Source organism: Equus quagga, chromosome 6, assembly GCF_021613505.1.
Source record: "Equus quagga isolate Etosha38 chromosome 6, UCLA_HA_Equagga_1.0, whole genome shotgun sequence".
NCBI classification, from domain to species: Eukaryota; Metazoa; Chordata; class Mammalia; order Perissodactyla; family Equidae; genus Equus; species Equus quagga.
In genome coordinates, this window is record NC_060272.1 from 109,020,743 (window position 1) to 109,044,891 (window position 24,149).

At 37.0% G+C, this 24,149-nt stretch overlaps 1 protein-coding gene across 1 annotated transcript in view; it reads left to right on the forward strand.

Annotated features, from left to right (window-relative positions):
- KDM4C (lysine demethylase 4C) overlaps window positions 1–24,149 on the forward strand; it is a 387,672-nt gene that overhangs the window by 250,672 nt on the left and 112,851 nt on the right. The window contains exons 13-15 of the mRNA XM_046663818.1: window positions 4,449–4,630; window positions 6,453–6,666; window positions 8,536–8,612. Coding sequence (XP_046519774.1) covers window positions 4,449–4,630; window positions 6,453–6,666; window positions 8,536–8,612 — 473 coding nt within the window. The remainder of the gene's footprint in view (window positions 1–4,448; window positions 4,631–6,452; window positions 6,667–8,535; window positions 8,613–24,149) is intronic.

A 24,149-nucleotide genomic window follows, 5' to 3' on the forward strand; every position in this document is an offset into this window, starting at 1 on the left:
CATTGTTTTACTTTTTTTGTGTGTGTGAGGAAGGTTGGTCCTGAGCTAACATCTGTTGCCGATCTTCCTTTTTGCTTGAGAAAGATTGTTGCTGAGTTAACATCTGTGCCAATCTTCCTTTATTTTTTTTGTGTGGGATGCCACCACAGTGTTGCCTGATGAATGGTGCTAGGTCCATGCCCCGTATCTGAACCCGTGGGCCCCAGGCTGCTGAAGCAGAGTGCGAGAATTTACTGCTACATCACCAGGCCGGCCCCTGTTGTACGTTTTTTGTGAAGGTCTTTAATATTGGATTTAATAAAAATAATTGGATTCTTCTATCTGCTTCTGAATTCAGTCTGTTGCATGGTGTTGTTTTGGTTGAAGGATATGAGGAAAGTCTGGCTGTGCCCAGATACGCGGTTGCAAGTGGTGCAGTGTTGAATAACCCTTTCAGATAATTGTCGATATTCTTCTTTGACGTTACACCAAAACTTGACAAAACGTAGTTTTTTAAAGACTAGTTGCAACATGGAATCTGAAATCACATCAGTGAACTTTTTGTACTCTGTTAAGCTAAATATTCATTGGTCTGTCTTGCACTTCGAGTGACTCTTTTATGCATGCATGAATTGGTAACATCATGCATTGTAAACAAAGATCTGAGTTATACAGGTGTCTTTATATAATATTTAAAAATTACAGTTGATGTTATCACTGTCAATCCCATCCGAAACAGCTTTATTTGGAAGCTGTCAAGCTCACAATAGTGGATACAAGTTTCCAAAATCTAACTTTGACTCATGAGCTTGAATTTACCATTGTTAACAAATACTCTCAATAGTTTTTTATTAAAATGACAGGCTTTCTTTTCACTTTTGTGAAATTTCTTGCCAGACAACCAAGTGAATAACTATAGTTTGTTTGTTAATCATTCGTTCAAGTAAAAATGGTGTTCCCTGAAAAGACAGCACATTCAACTTATGATTCAACTAATTGTACATGTGCTTTTCTCCCAAGATAACTACTGAATTTCAGTGTGCAGCAGAAGTACTTTATGCACACACATCCCATTTCATCACAAATCTAATGAAGTTGATACTTTTGGTTTTTGCTTCATCAAGGCATTGTTAAGCAAAACTGCCCCCCCGAGATCTCCACCCACACTGTAAATGTGAGACCCCGTGCTATGTGTTGTGTGTCTCCTGGAGTCCACAGATCTGACTTTGAGAACTGCTGTTATACTATTAGCTCTCCTTTTGTTCTTATTGAGAATTTAGTTGGGAAAAAGGGACTTTTACGCTGATAACGTTTTCACAGATTTCCCAAACCTTTATGCGTTTATAACAAGGGATCTTTCCTTTACTTCACTCTCTTCTGACTCTACAGCAAACTGTGGCATTCAGGATGAGACCCAGAGCTGTGCACAATGTTCTGATTGTTGGTATGCTGATAGATTAAAAAAAGATATAGTAATAGAAACATTGGTATTCATTAAATGCCTACAATGTCCATGTTTTTTATGTTTAATAATGTCTGCCCCTGCCCTCTTCTTTTATGAGGATGTTTGTGAACTAATTTGATATTTAAAAAATCTATAGAAGTCTGTTTTCATTGATGACGTTACAGAATACATCATGTTGTGAGGTAATTATATACTGATGAGATTACAGTGAAACATTTAGAGGTTTGTTAGTCAACTGTAGTTGAAGAAAGGGAGGAAGAGAGGAAATTCCTAGACATAGTGATACCAAAAAGACATTTAAAAGCTACAGTGGAAAAAACATTTTTCCTTTTCTGTATGTTGTAAGGTAGAAAGTACTTGTTCAATAAGTAAGTGGAAGAAGGTACACTGAAAAGGAACTAGGAACAGGAGTAGAGGAAGGTGTTTAGAGGCTAAAAGGTAGAGTTTCCATTTGGAATTATGTGTTGATGACAGTATTTAGATACCCTGAAGGAACCTTTCCCCCAGAACATTCTTGGTTCACTAAGGGATTGAGACTTGTAGTTATATGAATCTCATAAATCCGGTAGCCAGGGTTGGTCTATGCTTAATCAATGCTGTGGTTCAAGAGTAAACAAGAGTTCTTAGAGATAGAGGAGGGATGAATAATTTGATGAGGAAATTTCAGGAAGACAAAATATTCCTCTTCAAGAATGTGCCAACATTTTTGACTTTTAAAGCTAAATTAAAATCTGAATCATAATCATCATATACTTATGATTAATTGGGGTCTCTTTTTCCCCCTTATAAAATATTGCAGCATTGAATTCACAAACAGATCAAATGAAAATAAGATGATTAGATGCATTTTACATAATAATCTATACATTTATATATCACTTTAGAATATACAAAGGACTTTAGCACTTTAGAGTTTAAAAAGATGTTTTACATTTACGATTTCATTTTAATATGAAAAAGGAAAAAACCCCCCTGAAGTGGGTGAGAAAGGAGTTATCACCATTTGAGAATCTGTCATATCCAAAACCACAGCCCTTCTGAATCAAAGTGTTTGAATTTAAAGCTAGGTCTCTTGACAGACAAGTCTCTGTACTTGGTGCTCTGCAGTGTTGCTGAAATGCTGCTTTTAATTTAGAGGATTATGTAGTTATGGTGTTCACTGCATGATCTGGCCTGGAGAGCATCTAAACAGAAGATACATGCTCTTTGGGCCAGCGTATGGCCTCATCTTTGGGAAGGACAGCCGTAGAGCAGGCTCCTCTGCCAGCTCGGTGTTGAGAAGCCTTGAGGACAAGCTCACGTTGGATCAGGCTTGCCTAGGTCAAGTCTTGCCATAGGCCTTGCTCATACCCTCCTGTTCTCTCACTCCATTGTCAGGAATTGTCCTTGCCCCCTACTTTTTTTTCATTATTGCTAGGCTTTTAGGATAAAATAGTATTTTCTCTATCCGTAAAGTATTTTGAGAACTGATCATATTAACTTATGACCAACTAAAGGAATAAGAGCATCATCTGTCTTGTTTGTGCTTCAATCTTTTAGAATAAAGCAATTGATATGATAAATTTATTATGAGCCAGTAAGTAGCAACAACTATTCAAACCCAAGGATTTCTTTTTGTTTAGATCCCATTTTTAGTATATGTGTAGGAGATATTATCCTCCGAGTTAAGGACTTCTTGGTATTTCAAGTTCCTGGTTAAATTTTCACTCTTGTCTTTTGTCACACTTAGTCTTCACAGTAAGTCTTCTGTTGTGTATTGTAGGGAAACTGAGGTGGAAGCAGTTTACATTTAGTGTCAGATGACTTCACTGCAAATATAGGCAAAAGTTCCTACCTTTTGTTTTGTTTTCAAACACTGCCCCTGCCTGAGTACTAAGCATTTTCCATTCTTAATAATAATAATAATAGTAATAATAATAATACCACCAACATGGAAACAGAAATGTTCTCTTTTATTCAGTTGGTGTACGATGTCTTTTGACATATTTTCAGCCTCATTCAGTTCTCTCTGTGTTTCCCCCTGAGCAAATCTGCTTTGACTTTTTCTAAAACTGGTAAGTCCAACTGGCAAGGACTGAAACACACTGGTTCACAGAAACACCTGTGCTTGGAACTTGAGGACATTACTACACGGTATTTATTCATAAGACTGTGAAAGCAGCTGGTGGGGAGGTTTAGAAAGTGTCAGAGCTCTGGACATAAGTCCTCCATATAGCTGTGGTTGCTGCCACCTGCCCTGTTATGCTGTCCTGTGCTGTAGGCACGAGGAATTCTTGTCTCTTAACCTGTTATATCTTTCTGTATTTTCCTGGCCTTCTATAAAATTTTGTAAATTGATATTTTTGTGGGGTAGATCTCTGCCCTTTTCATGTTAACTGATATACATGCTTAAGAGATTTGACCCTCTGGGGGCATTATATCGAACAAATAAGAAGACTTGATGTAGGGATTGTCTTTTATATCCATGTGATGACAGTACATTGCTTGCCACATTATTGGTGCTCTGAAAATGTTGTTTGTCATGAATTCTTGAACCCCAAAGTTAATTAAAGTAAGTCCAATTAATAAATCTTTATTGAACCATGTGGGGAAACTAAAAATATTGGTAAGGCAGTTACTGGGCTAGCGAATTCCTCTAATAGGGGAAGATAATATCAGACATAGAAACTTGTTTTTCTGTGGGAGGTATTATGGTAGCAGTAGAAACGCAAAAGTAATGAAGTTGAAAGGAGGGAGCACTTTAGTTATTCCTGGCAGGGGTGGGGAAGGTGTCAAAAGGAGGCTGGTTCTCTGGCCATCAGATCTGATCTAGTCCTTGAAGGATGAGGAGGATGAAAAAGAGGCTCCTTTTGTTCCATTTCTCTCAGAATGTATTTAAAAGATAGAATACGTTTCCTGTCTGACAATATCACAAACTCTGGACTGTTTGCTTCTTTTATAAACCAGGGTTATTGTTTTCCCCTGGGTCTCATGCTCAGTGTGTTTTCATGCCCTCTCTTTTAAGAATTGCTTGAGGTTCCATCAATTGAGGAGGAAGTGGAAGAAACGGAGTCTTGGGCGAAGCCGCTGGTCCACCTTTGGCAGACAAAGTCCCCAAACTTTGCGGCTGAACAAGAGTACAATGCAGCCGTGGCCAGAATGGAGCCCCACTGCGCCATCTGTGCTCTCCTCATGCCGTACTACAAGGTAATGAGGGCGGAGAGGGTTGCTGTCAAGGTTTCCTTTCACTGCTGCACTTTCTGTATGACTCAAAACATAGGTGAATCATTGGAAAGTAATCACGAAAAGGAAGACATTAATACTTATGTAGCTAGGGCCATCATAAAACAGCAAACAGAATTTCTATGTGCTGCTTTAGAGATATTTCTCTGGCAGTCTTTTATTGTTTTTAAATATCTTGGTTTATTTCAGTCAAGGGGCAATTGCAATCTTTCTTTCACCAAGAAACACCTAACTTAAAGCTTAAACGTGATAGAAGCTTGCAGAGAGAACTTAGACCTAGTCTCTATTTTATGTTTGAAAATATCACTCTCAGTAATACAAATGTCAAGCTCTGGGCCCACGTTTAAACTCTTTCTTCATCTTCCCATGTAGAACATGCAAAAGACTCAATAGAAACTAAATTGTTCAGTTCACCCTCATCAGCCAGCTGTGCAAGATGTTGTTTTCAAATATTATTCCAAATATGTTTTACTAATAACAACTCACTGATGGCCACATTCTCCAGCATTAAGATAGACAAAATGATCTTTGGGAATCTAGTAAGGATGGAATTACTTGATCCATTTTAAGATATTGTGCCATCACGTGTTGCTTAACAATAGGGATATGTTCTGAGAAATGCATCGTTAGGCGATTTTGTTGTTATGCAAACATCAGAGCATACTTACACAAACCTAGATGGTATAACCTACTACACACCTTCACTATATGGTACTAATCTTATGGGACCACCGTCACACATACGGTCCATCATTGACAGAAACATCGTTATGCAGCACATGACTGTATATTATAAAGTATTTTGATATGAACATTGTGTTTTGTGTTGTATTTTCACTAAGAGAATCAGAAATACTTTTTTCAAGACCACACCTTTCTTAGAGTCGCATGTAAGTTAAGTGCTATTCTGTTCAGACGTTTCAGAACATGAAAATATGTGATTTGCCACATTTCCAGACCTTTGTAAGTAGAGGAAGTAGTTTACTCATCTTTGAATGTGGCACTGATGAGTGACAAACATTATTTTTGTTTTCCTTTTTAGTCATTAAATTTCTGTTTTTTCTTGGAAAAACTTAACTTTTTATTGATTCTTATTTCTCTATCATAATCTGCCTATTTCCCCAATAATTAAAAAAATTCCAACTAAAATTGTAAAATTTGGGGAAATTTATTAATAGAAGCTCCTGGTTCATTAATTAGAATTTCAAATAAACACTAAACGTTTTTCATATATTTTGGTGAGAGGTGATAATTTTGTTTCACACATTATCCTTTCTTATTTAGTTCCATTTACTAGATCTTTTTGTCTTGCTGTTTTAAAACTTTGTGGTGAAGCAAAACCTTCAAAAACTCTCTAAATACTGTTGCCCAGATTAAAACTGAGATCTTTGGAAACACTCCTTCAGGTGCTACCAGGTAATATTCTTCAGGAAATGAAACCAGGTCTGTCAACCTGGTGCAAATAAAGAAGTGAAAAAAACCCCTGAAAACCATCAGAATTGATGTTTTTCATGAACTCTTTATGTAAGCACATAGTTTTAGTAGCTTACCCCCTTCTCGTGCCAGCGGACATATGGAATATCGTCTTGTTCCTACAGCTTAGCTTCTGTATGAGCCTGAGGAGGAGCAGTGATAAAAAGCTGATAGTTGGGGCAAGGAGAACAAGCAGAAGAGCGGAAGCTGGAAGTTAGTGGGGGGAACAGCTGTCAGTGGATTTGAGTGAGCAGAACAAATGATGAGCTCTTGTCTGTGTTTTTCACTCACGTGGAAATATTGTGTTTTTCAGCCAGATAGCAGCAATGAAGAAAATGATTCTAGATGGGAGACAAAATTAGACGAAGTGGTTACTTCGGGTGGAAAGACTAAGCCCCTCATTCCAGAGATGTGTTTTATTTATAGTGAAGAAAATATAGAATATTCTCCACCTAATGCCTTCCTGGAAGAGGATGGAACAAGTCTTCTGATTTCCTGTGCAAAGTGCTGCGTACGGGTTCATGCAAGTAAATGAATCTCATTCCTCGATCGCTGGCTTTTCAGTGCTTCACAGAGCCCTTATTTCTCCTCTTTGTAACCTGTCAAATCTATCACATTGAACTCTTGGCATTCTTAATGGTTAGATGATTCTGTCTCACGTTTCTTCTAATGAGTGTATGAGTAGCTATAATCATCCTTTTTTAATCCAGTTTTAAGCAATATCAGTGGAGGGCAAGTCTGTTTGTTCATTTGCTTGTTTGGGGGTCCAGACGTGGTCATTGCGGGGCTCTTTTCACATGCTTGAATTTTACTTATTTCAAGTATAGTTTATAGAAACAGTTTTAATGTCTGGTGTTGATTCATGACTATTTTTCTTTGTGATTTCTTAAAGAGAAATGAATATTCCTTTGGTGATTTTGGAAATTATTGTTAAATTTGATTACTGAGTTAAATTTTTATTCTTTGTAAAGGTAGGGGGATCTCCAAAGACTTTTAAGGGGGAACAGTTGTTTCCCCCAGGATGAGATGGTTAGGCTCCATACCTGTCTCAGTTTGGTATTTTTACATAATTGCATAAGTGATAAATACATTTTTTTAGTTGACTTTCCATGTAAATCCTCTAAAGTGTGTAAAATGGATCTATTATATATTGAAACTCTATTTTAAAGCATTTTAATATTCAAAATGTTATGAAATCACATGTTCTGTTAACATACTTATGTATGGTGTATCTCTGTCAGTGTAGGATGAATGGTTTACCGTATAGGTATTACCTTCTGTATTTACCCCAGAGCAATGCTAGTCTTGTATTAGGTTTGAAATAGCCTCACTGTCTATCATGTAATTATTAATTTGGTACTATCAGCTTCCCCAAGGGATTTGAATGTAATCTGCGTGAGATATAATCATAGCAACCTTCTTGTTGTATTTATATCGATTTGTAACACACACACACACACACACACACATATATATTCACCCTGCATTATTATATGTATATAAGAGGCAAAGCACCTTTTCAAAAAAAAATTAGGATTTAATCTTGATTCCTAAACGCACTAGCTATGCAATTCAGCCATAATATTTCATAAACATGTGCTTGAAAACATTTTATGGTCTTGGTTAACTATGATAGGCTTTTCTTTGGGTAATTAAATTTCTGTTATTTTTCTCTTCCCATCTCAAATGTTATAGAACTTTGATATTAAAAATTCATTTAAGTCTTTCCAAACCCTCGTATTTCAGGAAGTCAGAGTAACACGTGTTTATTGGTACCCTATGATTGCTCCATATATTATTTGCATCCACAGCTGTCCTCTCACATAGGTATTTTGAGTCAGGCATGTACTGAAAAGACAAGTAGAATCACAGACATCCCTTCATCACTAACCATGAATTGTGCATCCTTTGTCCCTGTCACTGAAATTAAAGCTAATTAAACATACTTTTTGAAATGTAATTTTAAATAACATTAATTTAAAAAATATTCTGTCAAAGTTAGTTTATTGTTTTATTGTAAAACTTTTCTAAACTTCGCTTCAAGAATTGCAACTTATTTTGAAATATGTTTTGCATGAGTAACGGACCAGACCTGACAGTGTGGAAATTTTATTATTGTCTATTTAAGAATTATCATCAGTATTCTCTATGGTAACTATTCTGAGTATTACTAACTATTAAGACTCACACGCTCATATTTCCTGGGACTGCCATCCTATTAGCTATGAGGCATGAGAATTGAAAGTATCTTTGAGACAGCCTTGCTTATGTTTTGTTCTAAGAATCAGAAATGGTATGGTAGGCAGTTGTTCTGATTTTATTATTCAGTGCTAAGATATGTAATATTGTCATAATGCAAAAGACCTAATTCATGGATCCATTCGATTATTTTATAGGTTGTTATGGTATCCCTTCTCATGAGATCTGTGATGGATGGCTGTGTGCCCGGTGCAAAAGAAATGCGTGGTCAGCAGTAAGTGGCTTATTTTAGTATCTATTAACCCCTCTTGTCTCTCCATCTACTGTGGACACATTTAAATCCAGTGGTAAGGTAAGATTGTATACATGCTTTTGTGTGCAGTTCCACACTTATCTGTATTTTTAGTCTTCTCTTTCTAAATCATCCTACATGGTGGCTCTGTATCCATCATAGAAATAGTCAATAAAGTTCTAGGTGTCACTCCTCTACTCAGGAACCTACAGAGACTGCCATTGTCAGAGCAGGTCCAAAATATTAGTTCATTTTCCTGCCTAGCTCTATTTTGCAATTCTTGAAAATAAGTATTCTAAGTAACAGTCAAGGTGGGGATCCTCACTAACCCCTGAGGAAACCATGCTGATTCACAATTATTCAACTAGCATGAGGTCTTCCCCCATTTATTCATCCATATGTTCATACTTCAACAAATGTTAGTGTCTGCTCTACGCCAAACATTGCTGTGAACTTGAGACAGAACCTTTAACAACAATGATCCCTGATGTGGGGGACACAGATTCCTCTTCATCTAAATTGTTTTTCCTGAAGACTGTTGAAACTAGCTTACACCCAAGTGTTGAGTTCCGTTCATTAATTTACTCTGTCACTCATTTTTCCATTTAATTATGTGCTACCTTAATTTTTCTTAAAAATTCTTTTCAAGAGGTATGAGAATATTCTTGAAAATGAGGATCTGTCAGATCTCAACACTGTCTCCCTCACTCTTGGTCTCAGAGCAGATGCTCAGCTTGGTGATTTTGATTATAATGGTAACATTTCCTTTATTCCTCAATCATCTCTAATGACAATGAATTAAATTTCCTTTCAACCAAACTTGAAAATCTGAAGGACAATGTAAGGAAAATGCCTTGCATGATGAAAATTTATGTCATGATTATGAATGTTTAGCTCTCAGTGTTGAAATAGACATATGGTGACTATAAATTAAAGGCATCCGTGAGGATGTTGTTTCCAATGATTTTATTGCTGGCATTCACTTTGGGTAGTGAGGAGAAAACAGGGGAAAATATGGTCACTCTTTATTGTCCAAATGATCTTATGTATTTGATGTTAGAGGTAATATCTTCAACGTAAGTCTTTTCATTAGTGGGTCCAGAAAACATTTTGGTACTTCCTTTGGTGTGATCATTATGTTAAGAAAAACGATGTAAATATAGAGTATCTTTAAATCAATCAAAGTCCTCCTATAATAAATATATTCAGCCCTTGTTTACCATGCAAGTTGTCTTCCTATTGTATGAGCCAAAGTAAAGCCTTGTGGAATCAGTTTGATCAGTGATGTCCTCTCATTCACCCTGAAGTGTAGGTTTAGATTAGAGATATTCTAATCCAGTTCACCAAGGCATGAAGAGTTCTCTGTTCCATCCACAGTTACTGCTTGGCTCCTGTGCTCGCACACTGAGCATTCCTGTTATCCAAGGTACCATTGCCCTTTGCATGGCAGAGCCAGGCCCAGGCCACCCAGTGATTCTAAGGCTGCTTCTGATCGATTTTGCTGTTTTCCTTTAGCATGTCTTAAGAAGGAAATACTTAGATTAATCACTCTTTGGAATTGATTTAAAGCATTTCTATTAATCTTAACGCCTCGCAGTCTTGAAGATGCCGTATGCCTTTTGTATTTTAATATTTATACCATGTAAATCTCTTCCAATTTGCAATAGGAATGGGAACTCTTGAATACAACTTTACAATGATTTTGTAAACCCACATAATTTCTTATTTCTAATTGGAAATGATCCGAATTCAGTGAACCAATTGTTTTTTCAATTTATCCATTTTGAGTAAACTTTGTCTATGAGGCTCTATTCCTAAATTTTTCTCCTGAGAAATAATTGAATTGCAGTTTAAGTTTTGCAGAGAAGTAACTGGTAATATTGGTACTCTGGCTTTAACACCCTTATTTAGTGTGGCAGTGAGTGTTGCAATATTAATTTTTACTAAACACTTTTACTAAACACTTAAGTTTGTTTTTTTGGCTTTTGTGGCTGGAATGATTGCATTTTAAAAGTATCTTTAACACTTGACTTCTTCAGGAATCAGTCTCATATTGTCAGCTTTAGATTCCAGAGGAAGCTTAGATCGATCTCCTCTTAAATAAGGAGGCTCTAGAGGAGCTAGTGGAAATCTAACAGTGCAGGAGAGGTCACATGATATTTCATTGCTGGCTTGTACTTCACTAGCTCTAATTCTTAATTGTTTCTTGGGATTTTCTTTTTAAACATACTTTGTGAAGGTAAAACTTATTCATCATGAATGCAAAAGACTCCAATAGCATATTTTACTTAGAATATATGTTTATACAACAAATGTGATCGTTCTAGTTAATTCTGTTTCCTTTTATGATGAGTACTTTGAAAATCTTGAGGATAAGGAGAGGGTAGCCTGGAATACCTTGTGTTCATATTCATAAGGTATGTGTGAGAATTGCACATGTACTGGGTCTATTTTTTAAAGATTCTTTTTAAAAAGAGTATCCACAGATGGATGAATGGATAAAGAAAATGTGGTATATATGAGTGTATATATATGTGTCTGTATACACACACACACACGCAAAATGGAATACTATATTCAGTCATAAAAAAAGAAGGAAATCCTGCCATTTGTAATAACATTGGATTAACCTTGAGGGTATTATGCTAACTGAAATAAGTCAGATAGAGAAAGAAAAATACTGTATGTTCTTACTTATTTGTGGAATCTTAAAAAAAACCTAGTTCTTTGAAACAGAGAGTAGATTGGTGGTTGCCAGGGGTAGGAGGAGTAGAGGAAATGGGTAAAGATGGTCAAAGGATATAAATTTTCAGTTATAAGATAAATACATTCTGAGGATCTAATATACAGCATGGTGAGTATAGTTAACAAAGTTACTGAAAGTTGAAAGTTGCTAAGAGAGCAGATCTTTAAAGTTCTCACCACACACAACAGAAACATACAGATACACAGACACACACACACGTAACTATGTGAGGTGATAGATGGTTAACTAACCTTATTGTGGTAATCATTTCTCAATATATACATATATCCAATCATCATGTTATACACCTTAAACTTACACAGTGTTGTATGTCTATTATATTTCAATAAAGCTGGGAAAAAAAAGGGCAACTATAATAGTAGCTATATCATAGAGTTAAGCGTCAATAATTTAAATTTTGGCAGCAAAGGTATCCTAGAGATTACATCATCCAATCCCAGACGATGAATAATTAAGTGCATTCATATATTCGAAGGTAGTTCGTTTTGTTAACTTTAACCTGGGCAAGGTACCTGGGGATATGTGTAGAGAGCAAAGCTGAGGATGTATGGGGAGCAGTGCTCACAGACCAGCTGTCTTTTTATCTACCGGTTCTAAAGAGTGGGCATCACTCTGGACCCAACTGCCCTGCTAGTTTTTAAGCAACTGGAACCCAGAACTTTGTCTCCTTCCTCTCTGTAGCACCCCTATCAGCTGGTGTAGTGTCGGGTCATTTCTGAACTAGTAGAGCATAAAGTAGGAAGATCGCGTTCACAGTGATGTGGGCCGGACCTTTATCTGTGATCTTCAGTGCTCTCACCTTTTCCAAAATTTTCATTTAGTCCTCACTATGTTTCATTTTGCTACCATTTCTTTTCTTTATCCATTCATGTCAATTAAAATAAGGAACAAGAAGCTGTATTGCAGCTTCAGCTGCATGTGTTGGAAGAAGAGATTAGTTAGAAATTTTGGATTATGCCCTAACTTGGGTTCTAGCATCCTGGCTCTATGCTTAAATTGAAACAAAATGAGATGAAATAGTCAAAGAACCCCCCAAATACCTGTCTGCTCCGAGGTTCAGGTTGTATACCCCATCATTCTAACTAAATATCATTGCTTTGCCTATTTGTCCTGTTTCGGTGCTGCTCAGATAAATAGACACAACTCTCTGAAAGCTGTGTTTGAGTTTATGCCTTATAATCCAACTTTAGTAGATTATTTTATTGTCAGCTCTGTTTGTTTTCAACCCTTTTGTGACTATATAATTCATTTTGGAGTAGTTTTTACTCCTTCACTATAGTATCACTTTAGAGCACATCCCAGTGTTACCAAGTTCTGTTTTTAGGTGTAGAATGTCGATACTCTGATTCTAGCATGTGTTTCTTGTTATTTTGATTCTTAATGTGAATCAAATCACTTTTGACCTAAATTACTATAGTTTGTGTCTAATCTGTTTATTGATTTCCATGGTATAATGACTACAAGTTACTTCTAATTAAAAATATAATGCTAATATTCTCACTGTAAAAATGCAGAATTTGTATTGCTTTCTTTCAGGGTTTTCACCACTATTTTCTTTTTTATCCCTACATTGAAAAATATATTTTTTCGAGTCTGAGTATTTCTGTGAAATACCTGAACTCTGCTTTGGGACTACACTTCTAATGATTGAGGGAAATGTTAGTTAAATGTCTGCAATGGACTGGTAACCTGAATACTTACTTCTACCATGTGCCTAACACTATGAAGAGTACTAAGAGGTAGTATGCTAATTAAAAATAGAAGGATTTTCTATAATATCTTCTGAAGAATTTATAATGTAGAATTCTAAAGAATAAATAAATATAATCAGATTAAAGAGGTTAAAAAGGAATATGGATAAGATTTTCTCTTTTTCAAATGTAGGGATAATGGAGTTCTTTGGTGGTGGTTTCTTTCCAAGAAATTTGGATATTTCTTCAGGGACTTTTCAGGAGGGGGGAGCTGTAAGATGTTTGTTTTAATGCCATAAATAGGAGGGAAAACTGCATGTGAACATTGGTAACATATCAGGGGAAGTCACATCATACTCAGATTTATGACTCTGACAAATCATGAGTTGCCAGTCTTCCGCCCATGGCAGCATTAAGCCTGTGCTGTAGTTTTTCATTGTCAGTCTGAAAATTTTCAGATAAAGTATCATTTGTGCTATGTCTTGCTAGGAAGCTTTTTTATTACCTTATAGCATTCTTGGGGGGTGGGCAGGGTAGACGCAGTAGCTCCCATACTTATAATCTAAACAAAGTCTAAATTAAAGGAAGATTTAAAAGCAGTGTACAGTCATCCGTCACTTAATGACAAGGACACGTTCTGAGAAATGCATCGTTAGGCAATTTCATCATTATGTGAACATCATAGAGTATGCCTACACAAAGCTAGATGGGGTAGTCTACTACACATTTAGGCTATATGGTGCTAATCTTATGAGACCGTTGTCGTATATGTGGTCTGTCATTGACTGAAACCTTGTTATGTGGCACAGGACTATAATGAGAAGTTCAACCAGAGATGTGTATCTAAGGTCCCTAGACTTTCTGACCCTAAAATCCCTTGATTCTGCGTTGCTTTGTATTTCCATTTTGTTTTAATTAGTTTTCCTTAAGAGTTGGGGACCTTCAAGAAAACTAAATTTATTTATGCACTTCTTAACCTGGTCAGGGGTGATGAGTAACAGAAAGTATAGGAATAGAAGTGACACTGGTAATTATTGGCTGGATTAGTGTAGTTTTCATGAGCTAAAGGAAACTTTAAAAAGTGACTTCAAGGCCTTACTATGAGTTTATCTACCTGCTGTTTGGGAATGTATGGCAATATGCATTATCCTGTAAATTCCTTTTTATTTCAATATATCCCATTACACTTAATTCAGGAGAATTTGTTTGAATATTTTCATTTGAAAGTGATATGTGTAAAAGCACCAGCTATATATTATATTTTTGGATGAATAATTCCATGTTATGAAAAAGTAGATTTTGTAATGAAAAATTAAAAAAACAGTTTATAGGTTAGAATTTTCATTCTGTATAATGAAGTGCATAAACTTGGTAATTGTACACATTTATTATCAGTTGAAGAGTATTTATTGTACTCTATAGGATAATAAAGTTGTATTGTATATGTATAACAAGCATAATATTGTGTTTTTTTCCCTAAGTGGTTTTAAGAAATCAAAACCCAAACATGAAATAGGTTTTCATGTTGGCTGTGCATTTGTTCACTGTGCCCTTTATTTTGCTTATTTGTTTTTAAAAATGGAGTAACAGTTAGATATGAGCAAGCTATACTTTGATGTTCATTTGGAATTAGCATTTCCTTTCTTCTTACAAAGATTAGAATATGCAATTGCAATGATTAAAAATAAACATTTTGGTGTCTCTTTATTTTTTCTTGCTTGATTGTGAATGGGTGGCATCTACAGCCTGGGTTGAGGTCATTGCCATTCATGCTCTCCAAGGCTGCACATAGCTATTTTTTGGCTTCTGAACGAAAATCAAGTCTTTTCTCTGCATAAATCATAGTCTCACAGTTAAATAGCAGAAGTTCATTAGGTAGTGGCCTTTACAAAACTCCAATCCCATGGTGTTGCTAGAGCTTGTCAACTAAAGAATCTAATTCTTTTGTTGGAGCATATTTATGTGAACTCCTGATCTTTGGAATGTACCCTAGTCTTAACTCTCAAGTCTCGGGTAAAAATGATCAATCTTCTCCGAATACTGGTAACTCGACATCTTTGGGAACTATGAGACCCCGCCCCTGGAACTCTAATATTTACTTTAATAATGGAGGGAGATGGTATATTAGGAGAGTCTTTTGTCTCCCACATTGCATTGAGGCTGGGTCCTGTAGATGGAGGTACATTTGTTATGAAGCCACGCTAACTACACTCTATTGAATCTGGAGGTATCGCTGTCTATCTAAAGTAGCAGTTCTCTTAGGGTGGAGATTATTAAAGAAAATTTGTGTGGTTGAACATTATGTCACCCTTAGCCCATAACACAATCTTTATATCTCTTCTTCAACTCCCCAAATAAAAGTAGTAGTACTTACAATAAATGCTAGAACTTGCCCATCATTTGACTCTTGGAAGTCTTCTATTTAAAAAAAGTAAAATTTCATTTTTTAACTTTTGACCCAGAAATTCAGAATAACTACTGATTTAAATATAAACTAATATAAGTAGCAGGGATAGAATTTTCCTCGCTTCCGTAAAATTTAATAGTGATAAAGACTAAAGGATTCTTCTATATCAGAAATCTCGTTTCACAGATACCGGCCCAGGGGTTTGAGAGAGTAAATCCTTTGCTCAGGCCCCCACTACGTGGTAAGAGAGCCCAACTGAGGCAGCACGCAGGCCCCCAGATTCCCAGGGCCCTACACCTAGTTACTCATTTTTAGTTTGGGAAGAAGGCTGAACAACTGGCCTAATTCTGAGCGGTGCTTTTGAATCATTTTTGTTAGTTTACGCTGAAAATAAAGCCACACTAATTTCTAGTATAATTGGTTATCTATGTAACATAGAATAATTAGCATTAGTGGGTGGTTGAGTAGAGCAGTTTCTTTACCCTTTCATATTTACTCTAGTTTCTGCCTGGAGGACTTTCCCAGAACTGGATAATCTCCTGAATCCAGTGTCCCCAGTGACCACAGCAGTGACGTTTTTCATTTACGAAGAGCTCTAAAGTGGCTTTGTAGATCAGAGCCATTGATTTTTAGATCAGATTGACTTATGGCCTTGAGAGGTCGTGGTGGCACTGCTGCTCCCTGTGATGTGTTTTACTCTGTATATTTTTATTCCATGGGATACCGTCAAGGCCAGATGATGAGAGGTTTCAGCCTGAGAGGCTGTCAGCCTTTAATCCACATATGTAGTAAAACTGGTAGAAAAAGAAAGGCTTCGTTCTTGCTAAAGGTAGGACATACCCAAGTGGGCTGTGGCCATTTGTAGCCAAGTGGATGCTTACGCCATTGCTCCTCCCCTTTGAGGTGTATCTGTAAGCCGCTGGCCAGGACCACACTCTCCCATTTGAGGTAACGTATTTGAGTTCAAAATTAACTCTTGCCTCCTGAGGAGACAGATTGTTCTGAACAGCTGCAGACTTACACCTTGGCTCACAAAGGCCAGGGTGGTAATAATTATTTTACTTTAACCACATAGAACAGCACATTGGAGGATATCAGTTATCTTGACAGCATAGCTATGATGTGGAAGCCTTTCCGTTAGTGAACTGCTTACAGGTTAGAAAGACACAATTCATTTTTTTCTGTTCTTTGTTCTCCCTTTTGTTCAATAAACATCAGCCCCCCCCCCCCCCCTTGGTAATGGAGAGAAAGAGAAGTCTACGTCGCTTATTGTAAGTGGAACTATATTCATAAATAGCTTCTTGATTGAGAACGAATGCCTCATTAATCTTAAGAGCTTCAACCAGAGAGCACAAGTAAAGTCAGGAAGAATAATGACTGACATTATGGGGAGCATAGCACACCAGGATGTGCATGCCCGGAGGTCACTGGGCTACAAGGCACATCTTAGCAATGAGGAAAGAGGTCCCTAGGAAGAGTGAAGGGGGAAAAAGTGCAGTGCAGGCATTTCTCATGAGTGCAAAAATTAGTCCAGTGGAAGGATGAAGAAATCATGTACTTCGCCATTTGTTATCAAAGGTCATGCTGGGAAGAAAGAATAAACCAGTTGGGTTTTTATTTGAAAGCCAAATGTTGTATGGTTTAACAAAGTAAGATATGTGTTCAACTTGAAGTACTTTGCTCAGGATCTTGGAAATACTATTATGTAAATGCAGTAAGTTCCATGTAGATTACCTCTGACCAGTCTTAAATTATAGAGGTGCTTCTCCTTGCCACCAAGCATGTGCCAGGCTTGCCACCCTGCTACCAGATAGGTGCTCTGCAAACCTCAAATTAATTTTTATAGTGGTGTAAGCAATGCCATCAGAAAGATAAATCCAGTAACAACATGTAATTTGAAACAAACACAGAGAATGACTGTATTTTTCTGTTATTTTCCTTTCATACAAATGGTTTTATGATGATATTTAAATAGTTACAATGTAGTATGCACACCCCCCTCCCTCAGGATGTACACGTCCTAATTCCTGGATCCTGTGAGTATGTTATATTGCATGAAAAAGGGAATTATGGTAGTAGACGGAATTAAAGTTGCTAATCAGCTGACCTTATGATAGGGAGATTATGCTGGTTATGTGGGTACACCTGGTGCAGTCAGAAGCATCCTTAAATGTGGAAGAGAGAGGCAGAAGAGGAGATCAGAGTGATATGATATGAGAAGTACTTGACCTGCTGTTGCTGGCTTTGAAGATGGGGGAGGAGGGCCACAAGCCAGGGCATGTGGGCGGCTCCTAAAAGCTGGAGAGGGCAAAGAAATGGATTCTCGCCAAGAGCCTCCAGAAAGGAATCACCCTGCTGATGTCTTGACTTTAGCCCAGTGAGGCCATTGTGAACTCCTGACTTACTGAACTGTGCACGTTTATATTGTTCTGAAGTCATTAAGTTTGAGGTAATTTGTTATTGTGGTACTAGAGAACTAAAACCTGCTCAATAGAGAAACAAGCTTTTGAAAGAGTCGTTAGTTTCCACTCTTAACCGTTTGGCATTCTGCTAGGAATCTTAACATTTTCAGCGTCATCTCTCAATTTCAGGCATCTTTCTCTGACTACCTTCTTCCGTCTTGCTAGCCCACACCCTCTAGTTCGTGGACTCCAGCAATCCTTTAACCTCACTGTGACATATGATTCAGTGATGCTCCCAACTTTTCAGTCTCTCTCTGCCCTCTTATCCTTACTTCTGTTTTAGCTAAATATTCCCTTGCACATACTGTCAGTCCCCTGCCACCTTCTGACTTTGTTATTCTCCTTTGGCATACTCAGTTCTGGTGAGTGCAGCTGTCTCTCTACTCTGCACCTGCACCCCTGTAGCTGAATGTGGCTGTGGAGAAGCACCCAATATGCAGATCGCTCTTGCTTTCAATTTATAACTGTAGGTGTGTCCTCGGTGGTGCCAGTAATTCATACTACATTTCTATCATCCATTCACACTACCTACCACTCTCCTGGTTGTCTGCTTCATACCTTCTGTCACCCGAAGCTTCCCCATCTTCTCCCCATCCTCCCTCTCACCTGATGAACTCACTTCATATTTCACTGAGAAACAGGAAGCCATCAGTAGAGATGTGCGAGTTTCCACCTGCATCATGTCTATAATATCCTACCTAGGGCCATCCCCTCTCTTATAAACAGGATATGGTTCCAGAAAATCATTTCTTTCCCACATCGTCAATGTTCCCCTCTTGAGATGATTATTGTTATCATCCACACAAGCTGTTATTTCTTCCATCTTCAAATAAACCTCAAAAAACCTCTTGATCTTTCTTCCCCACCAGCTCCCACCCTATTTCTCCATGCCCCTATATCTAGTAAAACTCCTTAGAGGACTTGTCTTTATTTACTCTCTCCAATTCTTCTCCCCAGCTTCTCTCTTAAACTTACTCTGTCACAGCCTTCATGCCATGTTTCCCTGGGAACTTCTGTTTCACTGGCACAGTCAGTTGATCACTGCCTCCTGTTTGAAGCACTGTCTTCATTCAGCTTCCAGGACCCTGCACTCTCCTGCTTTTCCTCCTCTTTTACCGGCCACTTCTTTTCTCTCCCCAGAGTTCAAAACGTGAGCCTCTTCTCCACATAAACCCGTTTGGCAGTCTCATCCCATCTCATAGCTTTAATGGTTTTAAACAGCATCAGTCTTTGATGGCTTGTACATTTCTGTGTCCAGCTCAGCCTCTCTGCTGAGGTTCAGGTCCATATAGCCAACTCCTGAGCAACTCCTCTTGCATGTCCAGTAGATCTCAAATTCACTCTGTGCTAAACTGAATTCCAAATCTTCTTCTCCTGCAGGCTTCCAGCTGCTGAGGCCAAAAACTTTAGAGTTAGATTCAATTTGTTTCTTTTTCTCATTCCCCACATCTGTCTAACAGTAAATCCTGTCTTGTCTACTTTTAAAATGAATCCAGAATCCTGGCCACTTCTTAATCACCTCTGCTGGTATTACGCAGACTAATCCACTCATTACCTGTTTCCTGGATTATGGCAGGAACCTGCTAACTTCTCTTCTCACTTCTCCCCTTGAACCTCTATCGGCTGCTGTCAATACAGTGGTTGGAATGATCCAATTAAAATGTCAGTCAGATTATGTCCTTGCTGAGCTCAGACCTTACAGGTGCTTCCTCTCTCAGTCAGAGTAAAGCTGTCACCTTTTTCCATGGCCTATGAGGCTGTATCAGATATTCTTCCTCTTACTTTGTGATCACCTTTTCTATTAGAAAAGGCCAGGAATCTGTCAGAATTCTCTTTCCCTGGATGACTCCATGGCCCATTCCCATAGCACTGAACATCCTCTGCCATCCAAATAATCTGCTGATTTACTTCGTCTGCTGGCCCAGCAGAATGTAAGTTCACTGAGGTCAGGATCTTTTTCGTTCACTGCTGTTACCCAGTGTCTAGAACACAGCATGGTGCTTAACCAGTATGTGTTGAATGAATGTATACTTTCACTGACAGTACAAATTAGATGGGGGCGTCTAATTAGAGAACTCACTTGCTAGTATAAAATTCACTGAAATCTGTGGAATTTCCATTCAGAAGATAATTGCAGGAAACCTGTCATTCAATTTCCTGATCATTCAGAGTTCGTACTAGCCCTGTCCTTATGTGGATCCTGTCCTCTCTCCAACCCTGATAAATGGGCCTCATCTGCAGAAATGGTTCTTCCATGTTTTGTTGATCAGCACTTTGTAAGCTAGTTTTCCGTTAATGTGATTAATTACTCTTTGTTTTCCTAGCTCAGACAGCCCTATTTTACGGTTTTGCATTTCTGTTATGAACATGTCAGATAAATAAGGGTGTGGGGAGGTACTTCAAAATCTCATCATTTTTCTGTAGCACTGAAAATTGGCTTTAGTGGCATTATATGGATATGTCAGCTGAAATGAGAGCTTCTTACGAGGCAGCCTGAGAATGTTGGTATTGGCATTTCTTTAACTGATGCTTTATAGAAGAGCCATTGGAACATGAGTTCCCTCTACTACAGATGATGAACAAGTGCGATGGCCGTATTATAACACTGTCCTTCTCACCACCGTTGTTAATGTTGTGTCAGCACTTTGATTATAAACACTCTTTTTCATGGTTTAATAACTGGGCCATAAAGAAATCATTCCATGTTGTAAATTGGTATACAAGCTCTTCATCTCAGTGGTTTTTTATGAGACCAGATTTTACAAATACTTGGTATTGCTAAAAAGGGATTTTGTGAATGGTATTAAGTGAGAGAAAGGGACTGAAGCAGGAAAGGTACAATGTTCAGAATATGATCTGAATTTATACTTTTTCATTCAGCGTTTAGCTGCCCTGAGAGGAGGGAATAGAACAGAATAGCTCTTTTAATGCTGAACTTGGGAGATAGGAATAACAGCTGCCTTATGGAGTAATCATGTTGTAACAGGCATTTTGGTGTATTTTTTTGTTTTGTTTTAGGAAACATTGCTTGACTAGCAATATATCTAAATCTTTATAATAGTGAGTCATTTTATTCTGGGTGTTATTGTTCTGGAAAAGGCATGCTCATTAAACACAAGATAAAACAAGGCTGGCAATGAGCACTGACTATTGAATTTTATTTATTTATTTTGTTCTGCAAGGCTGAACAGTTTGGGTGTCTCCATAGGTTAGATTGGAAGGAAATTAGGTACACTGAAAGACTCTGGAAGAAATTGTAGGTGCCCATTTAAAATTTTCATTTGAGTAAAAAAATAGAAAAAGTAGGATAAACTTCCTTGGTTACATTAATTTTAAATTACACATATTTAATTGAAAAAGGTTTAATTTCTTTGTGTGTCTGTGGGTTTTCTTTTTTTAATATAAGAGTACTAAATATTGTTAGGAAAGTCTCATTCCCATCACTCTCAAATGCTCAAATCTCATTTTTTACAGAAAACTACTGATAGCGTTTTGTCAGTTGGCCTTTCCGATCTTTTCTATGCGTAAACTAATGTCATGTCTTGCGTTCCTGGGGGACCCAGTGGTATCACAGTTTATTTAACATGCCTTAGTGTTTTCATTTAATATTGTGTAATTCTTAGTGACTCGGTATTTATGGATTTACTGTATCTTTTGCATTACTATTTTAATTTCAAGCTTGAATCTACTGAATAAAAAATTCAGACATTACAAATAAAATCTAAGCAACTGATAATTCCTGTTCCTCCCAGAGAGAACTGTTTGTTATAAACAGAAATTAAATGACCATCGTTGTACATTCCTCCTTTTGTATAGAAATAAATGTTTATCTTAGATTCCAAGAAGTTGAATTGCTGAGTCATAATTTATGTGTATTTAAGAATTTTTTTCTTTTTTCCTTTTTTTTTCTTTTTTGAGGAAGATTAGCCCTGAGCTGACATCTGCTGCCAATCCTCCTCTTTTTGCTGAGGAAGACTGGCCTTGAGCTAACATCTGTGCCCATCTTCCTCTACTTTATATGTGGGACACTTGCCACAGCATGACTTGCAAAGCGGTGCCATGTCTGCACCCGGGATCCAAACCGGCGAACCCTGGGCCGCCGAAGCGGACGGTGCAAACTTAACCACTGCACCACCGGGCCAGCTCCTATGTGCATTTAAAATTTTGATTGATAATGCCAAATTCCTCTCTAAAGCTAGCATAACAATACACAGATGCCAAAACTATATATTTTCTGATTTAAAAATCTGAAGTTTTATCTCATTATTTCAGTTTTCATTTCCTTTATTCTCGAAGTTGGATATCTTTCATATGTTTATTGGCAATGAGGAGTCTGAATCTTTTGTTTACTTTTCAAAAGGGTGGATTTAAAAAAAATATTTTCTGGATGACAATCTTTGTTTTGTATTGGCAGTATTTTCATATTTTGTGCTAATTTATATAATATTTTATCCTTTGGAATTTAAAAATTTTCATATAGTCATAATTTATTCATCTTTTTGATATACCTTTTATCTTTTAAATGTTATGTTAAGCAGTCATCTTTATCTTAAATTCATAACTATATTTACCTAAAATTTCTTTTAATATTTTTATAGTTCAGTTTTTGAGTTTAGGTCTGTAAATTAATTGGAATTTATGAGTCAGACACATACATGTGAGCACACACACTTCATTCAGTTAAATTCATTATTGAATAGTTTGTGTTATTTTTGGTTATTTATTCTGCTCTCTCTGTTTTCTAATTCTCTCTTAAACTAAGAATAATCTGCTCTCTCACATATCCTTTAAGTTTTTAATTTCAATTATTTTTTTGTTATAGAATTTCTATATTGTTTTTAAAATCCTGGTTTGTCATTTATTTATAGTCTGTTACTTAAATTCTTAATGCCCACTTTTAATTTTTAAACATATTAAAATGCTTATTTTACATTTTGCGTCTGAGATCATTGTGCATCTAATTCTGTCTGTTTATTCTGCTCATGGAACCACATTTTCTTGCATGTTTTTGAGTTTTAATTGTAAGCTTATATTCCTTAGAACTTAATGTTTGGGAGTTTCTTGAGGCCTTTGTTATAGGTGGTTGCTGACAATTGCAATTTTCATTTTTAAATTATCACAATCCACTTTGCAATAATATCATCTTACTTCATGAATTATGTGAGAACCCTACAACAGTATAATTTCATTAACCTCCTTCCTTTTGTGGTCTTACATTTTGCCTCTGCATACACCATACTCCACGGTATTTTTATTTTTGTTTGAAACAGTCAAGTCGTTTAATGAAACTTATAGTCTCTATCTCTGTCTCTCTTTTGCTCTCTTCCTCTCTTTGTCATTTCCTTCCTCTGTGTCATTTTCCTTCATTCTGAAGAATTTTATTTTTAGCATTTGTTATAATGTGAATGTCCTCGAGACAAATTCTCTTAGATTTTTGTCTCTATGAGATTGTTTTTATTTTATCTTCATTTTCAAAGGATATTTTCTCTGGAAATAGAATTCCAGGTTACCAGCTTTTTTCTTTCAGTATTTTTTAGATGCTTTTCCATTGCCATTTGCCTCCAGTGTTTCTAGTTAGATTTCAGGTGTAATTTCAGTAGTTGTTTACTGAAATGTGTCTTTTCTTTGCTTTTAAGATATGTTGTTTATATTTGGTTTTCAGAATTTTGGCTGCTGTATATTTAGGTGTGCTTCCTTTGTGATTTATTTGCTTGGAGTTTGCTTGGCATCTTGGATCTGTGGGTTGATGTCTTTTATCAGTTTTGGAAAGTTCTCTTCAAATATTTCTTCTCACCCATTCTATCCTTCCTCTCCTTCTCAGACTCTAATTAGACATAAATTGAATAGGTTGTTATTTTCCCTTAGATCTCTGTTCATTCTATTTTTTTTTTGCTTTTCCTCCCCAAATCCCCCCAGTACATAGTTGTTTATTTTAGTTGTAGGTCCTTCTAGCCTGTGGCATGTGGGATGCTGCCTCAACATGGCCTGATGAGCAGTGCCATGTCCACACCCAGGATCTGAACTGGTGAAACCCTGTGCCACCAAAGTGGAGCAGGCGAGCTTAACCACTTGGCCACGGGGCCGGCCCCCTGTTCATTATTATAACTGCTTTTTTTCTTATATTTTCTATTCATGTCGTTAAAGTTATTGAACTTTTACTCTGCCAATTCCAGTCTGGTTTGAAGTCTATCT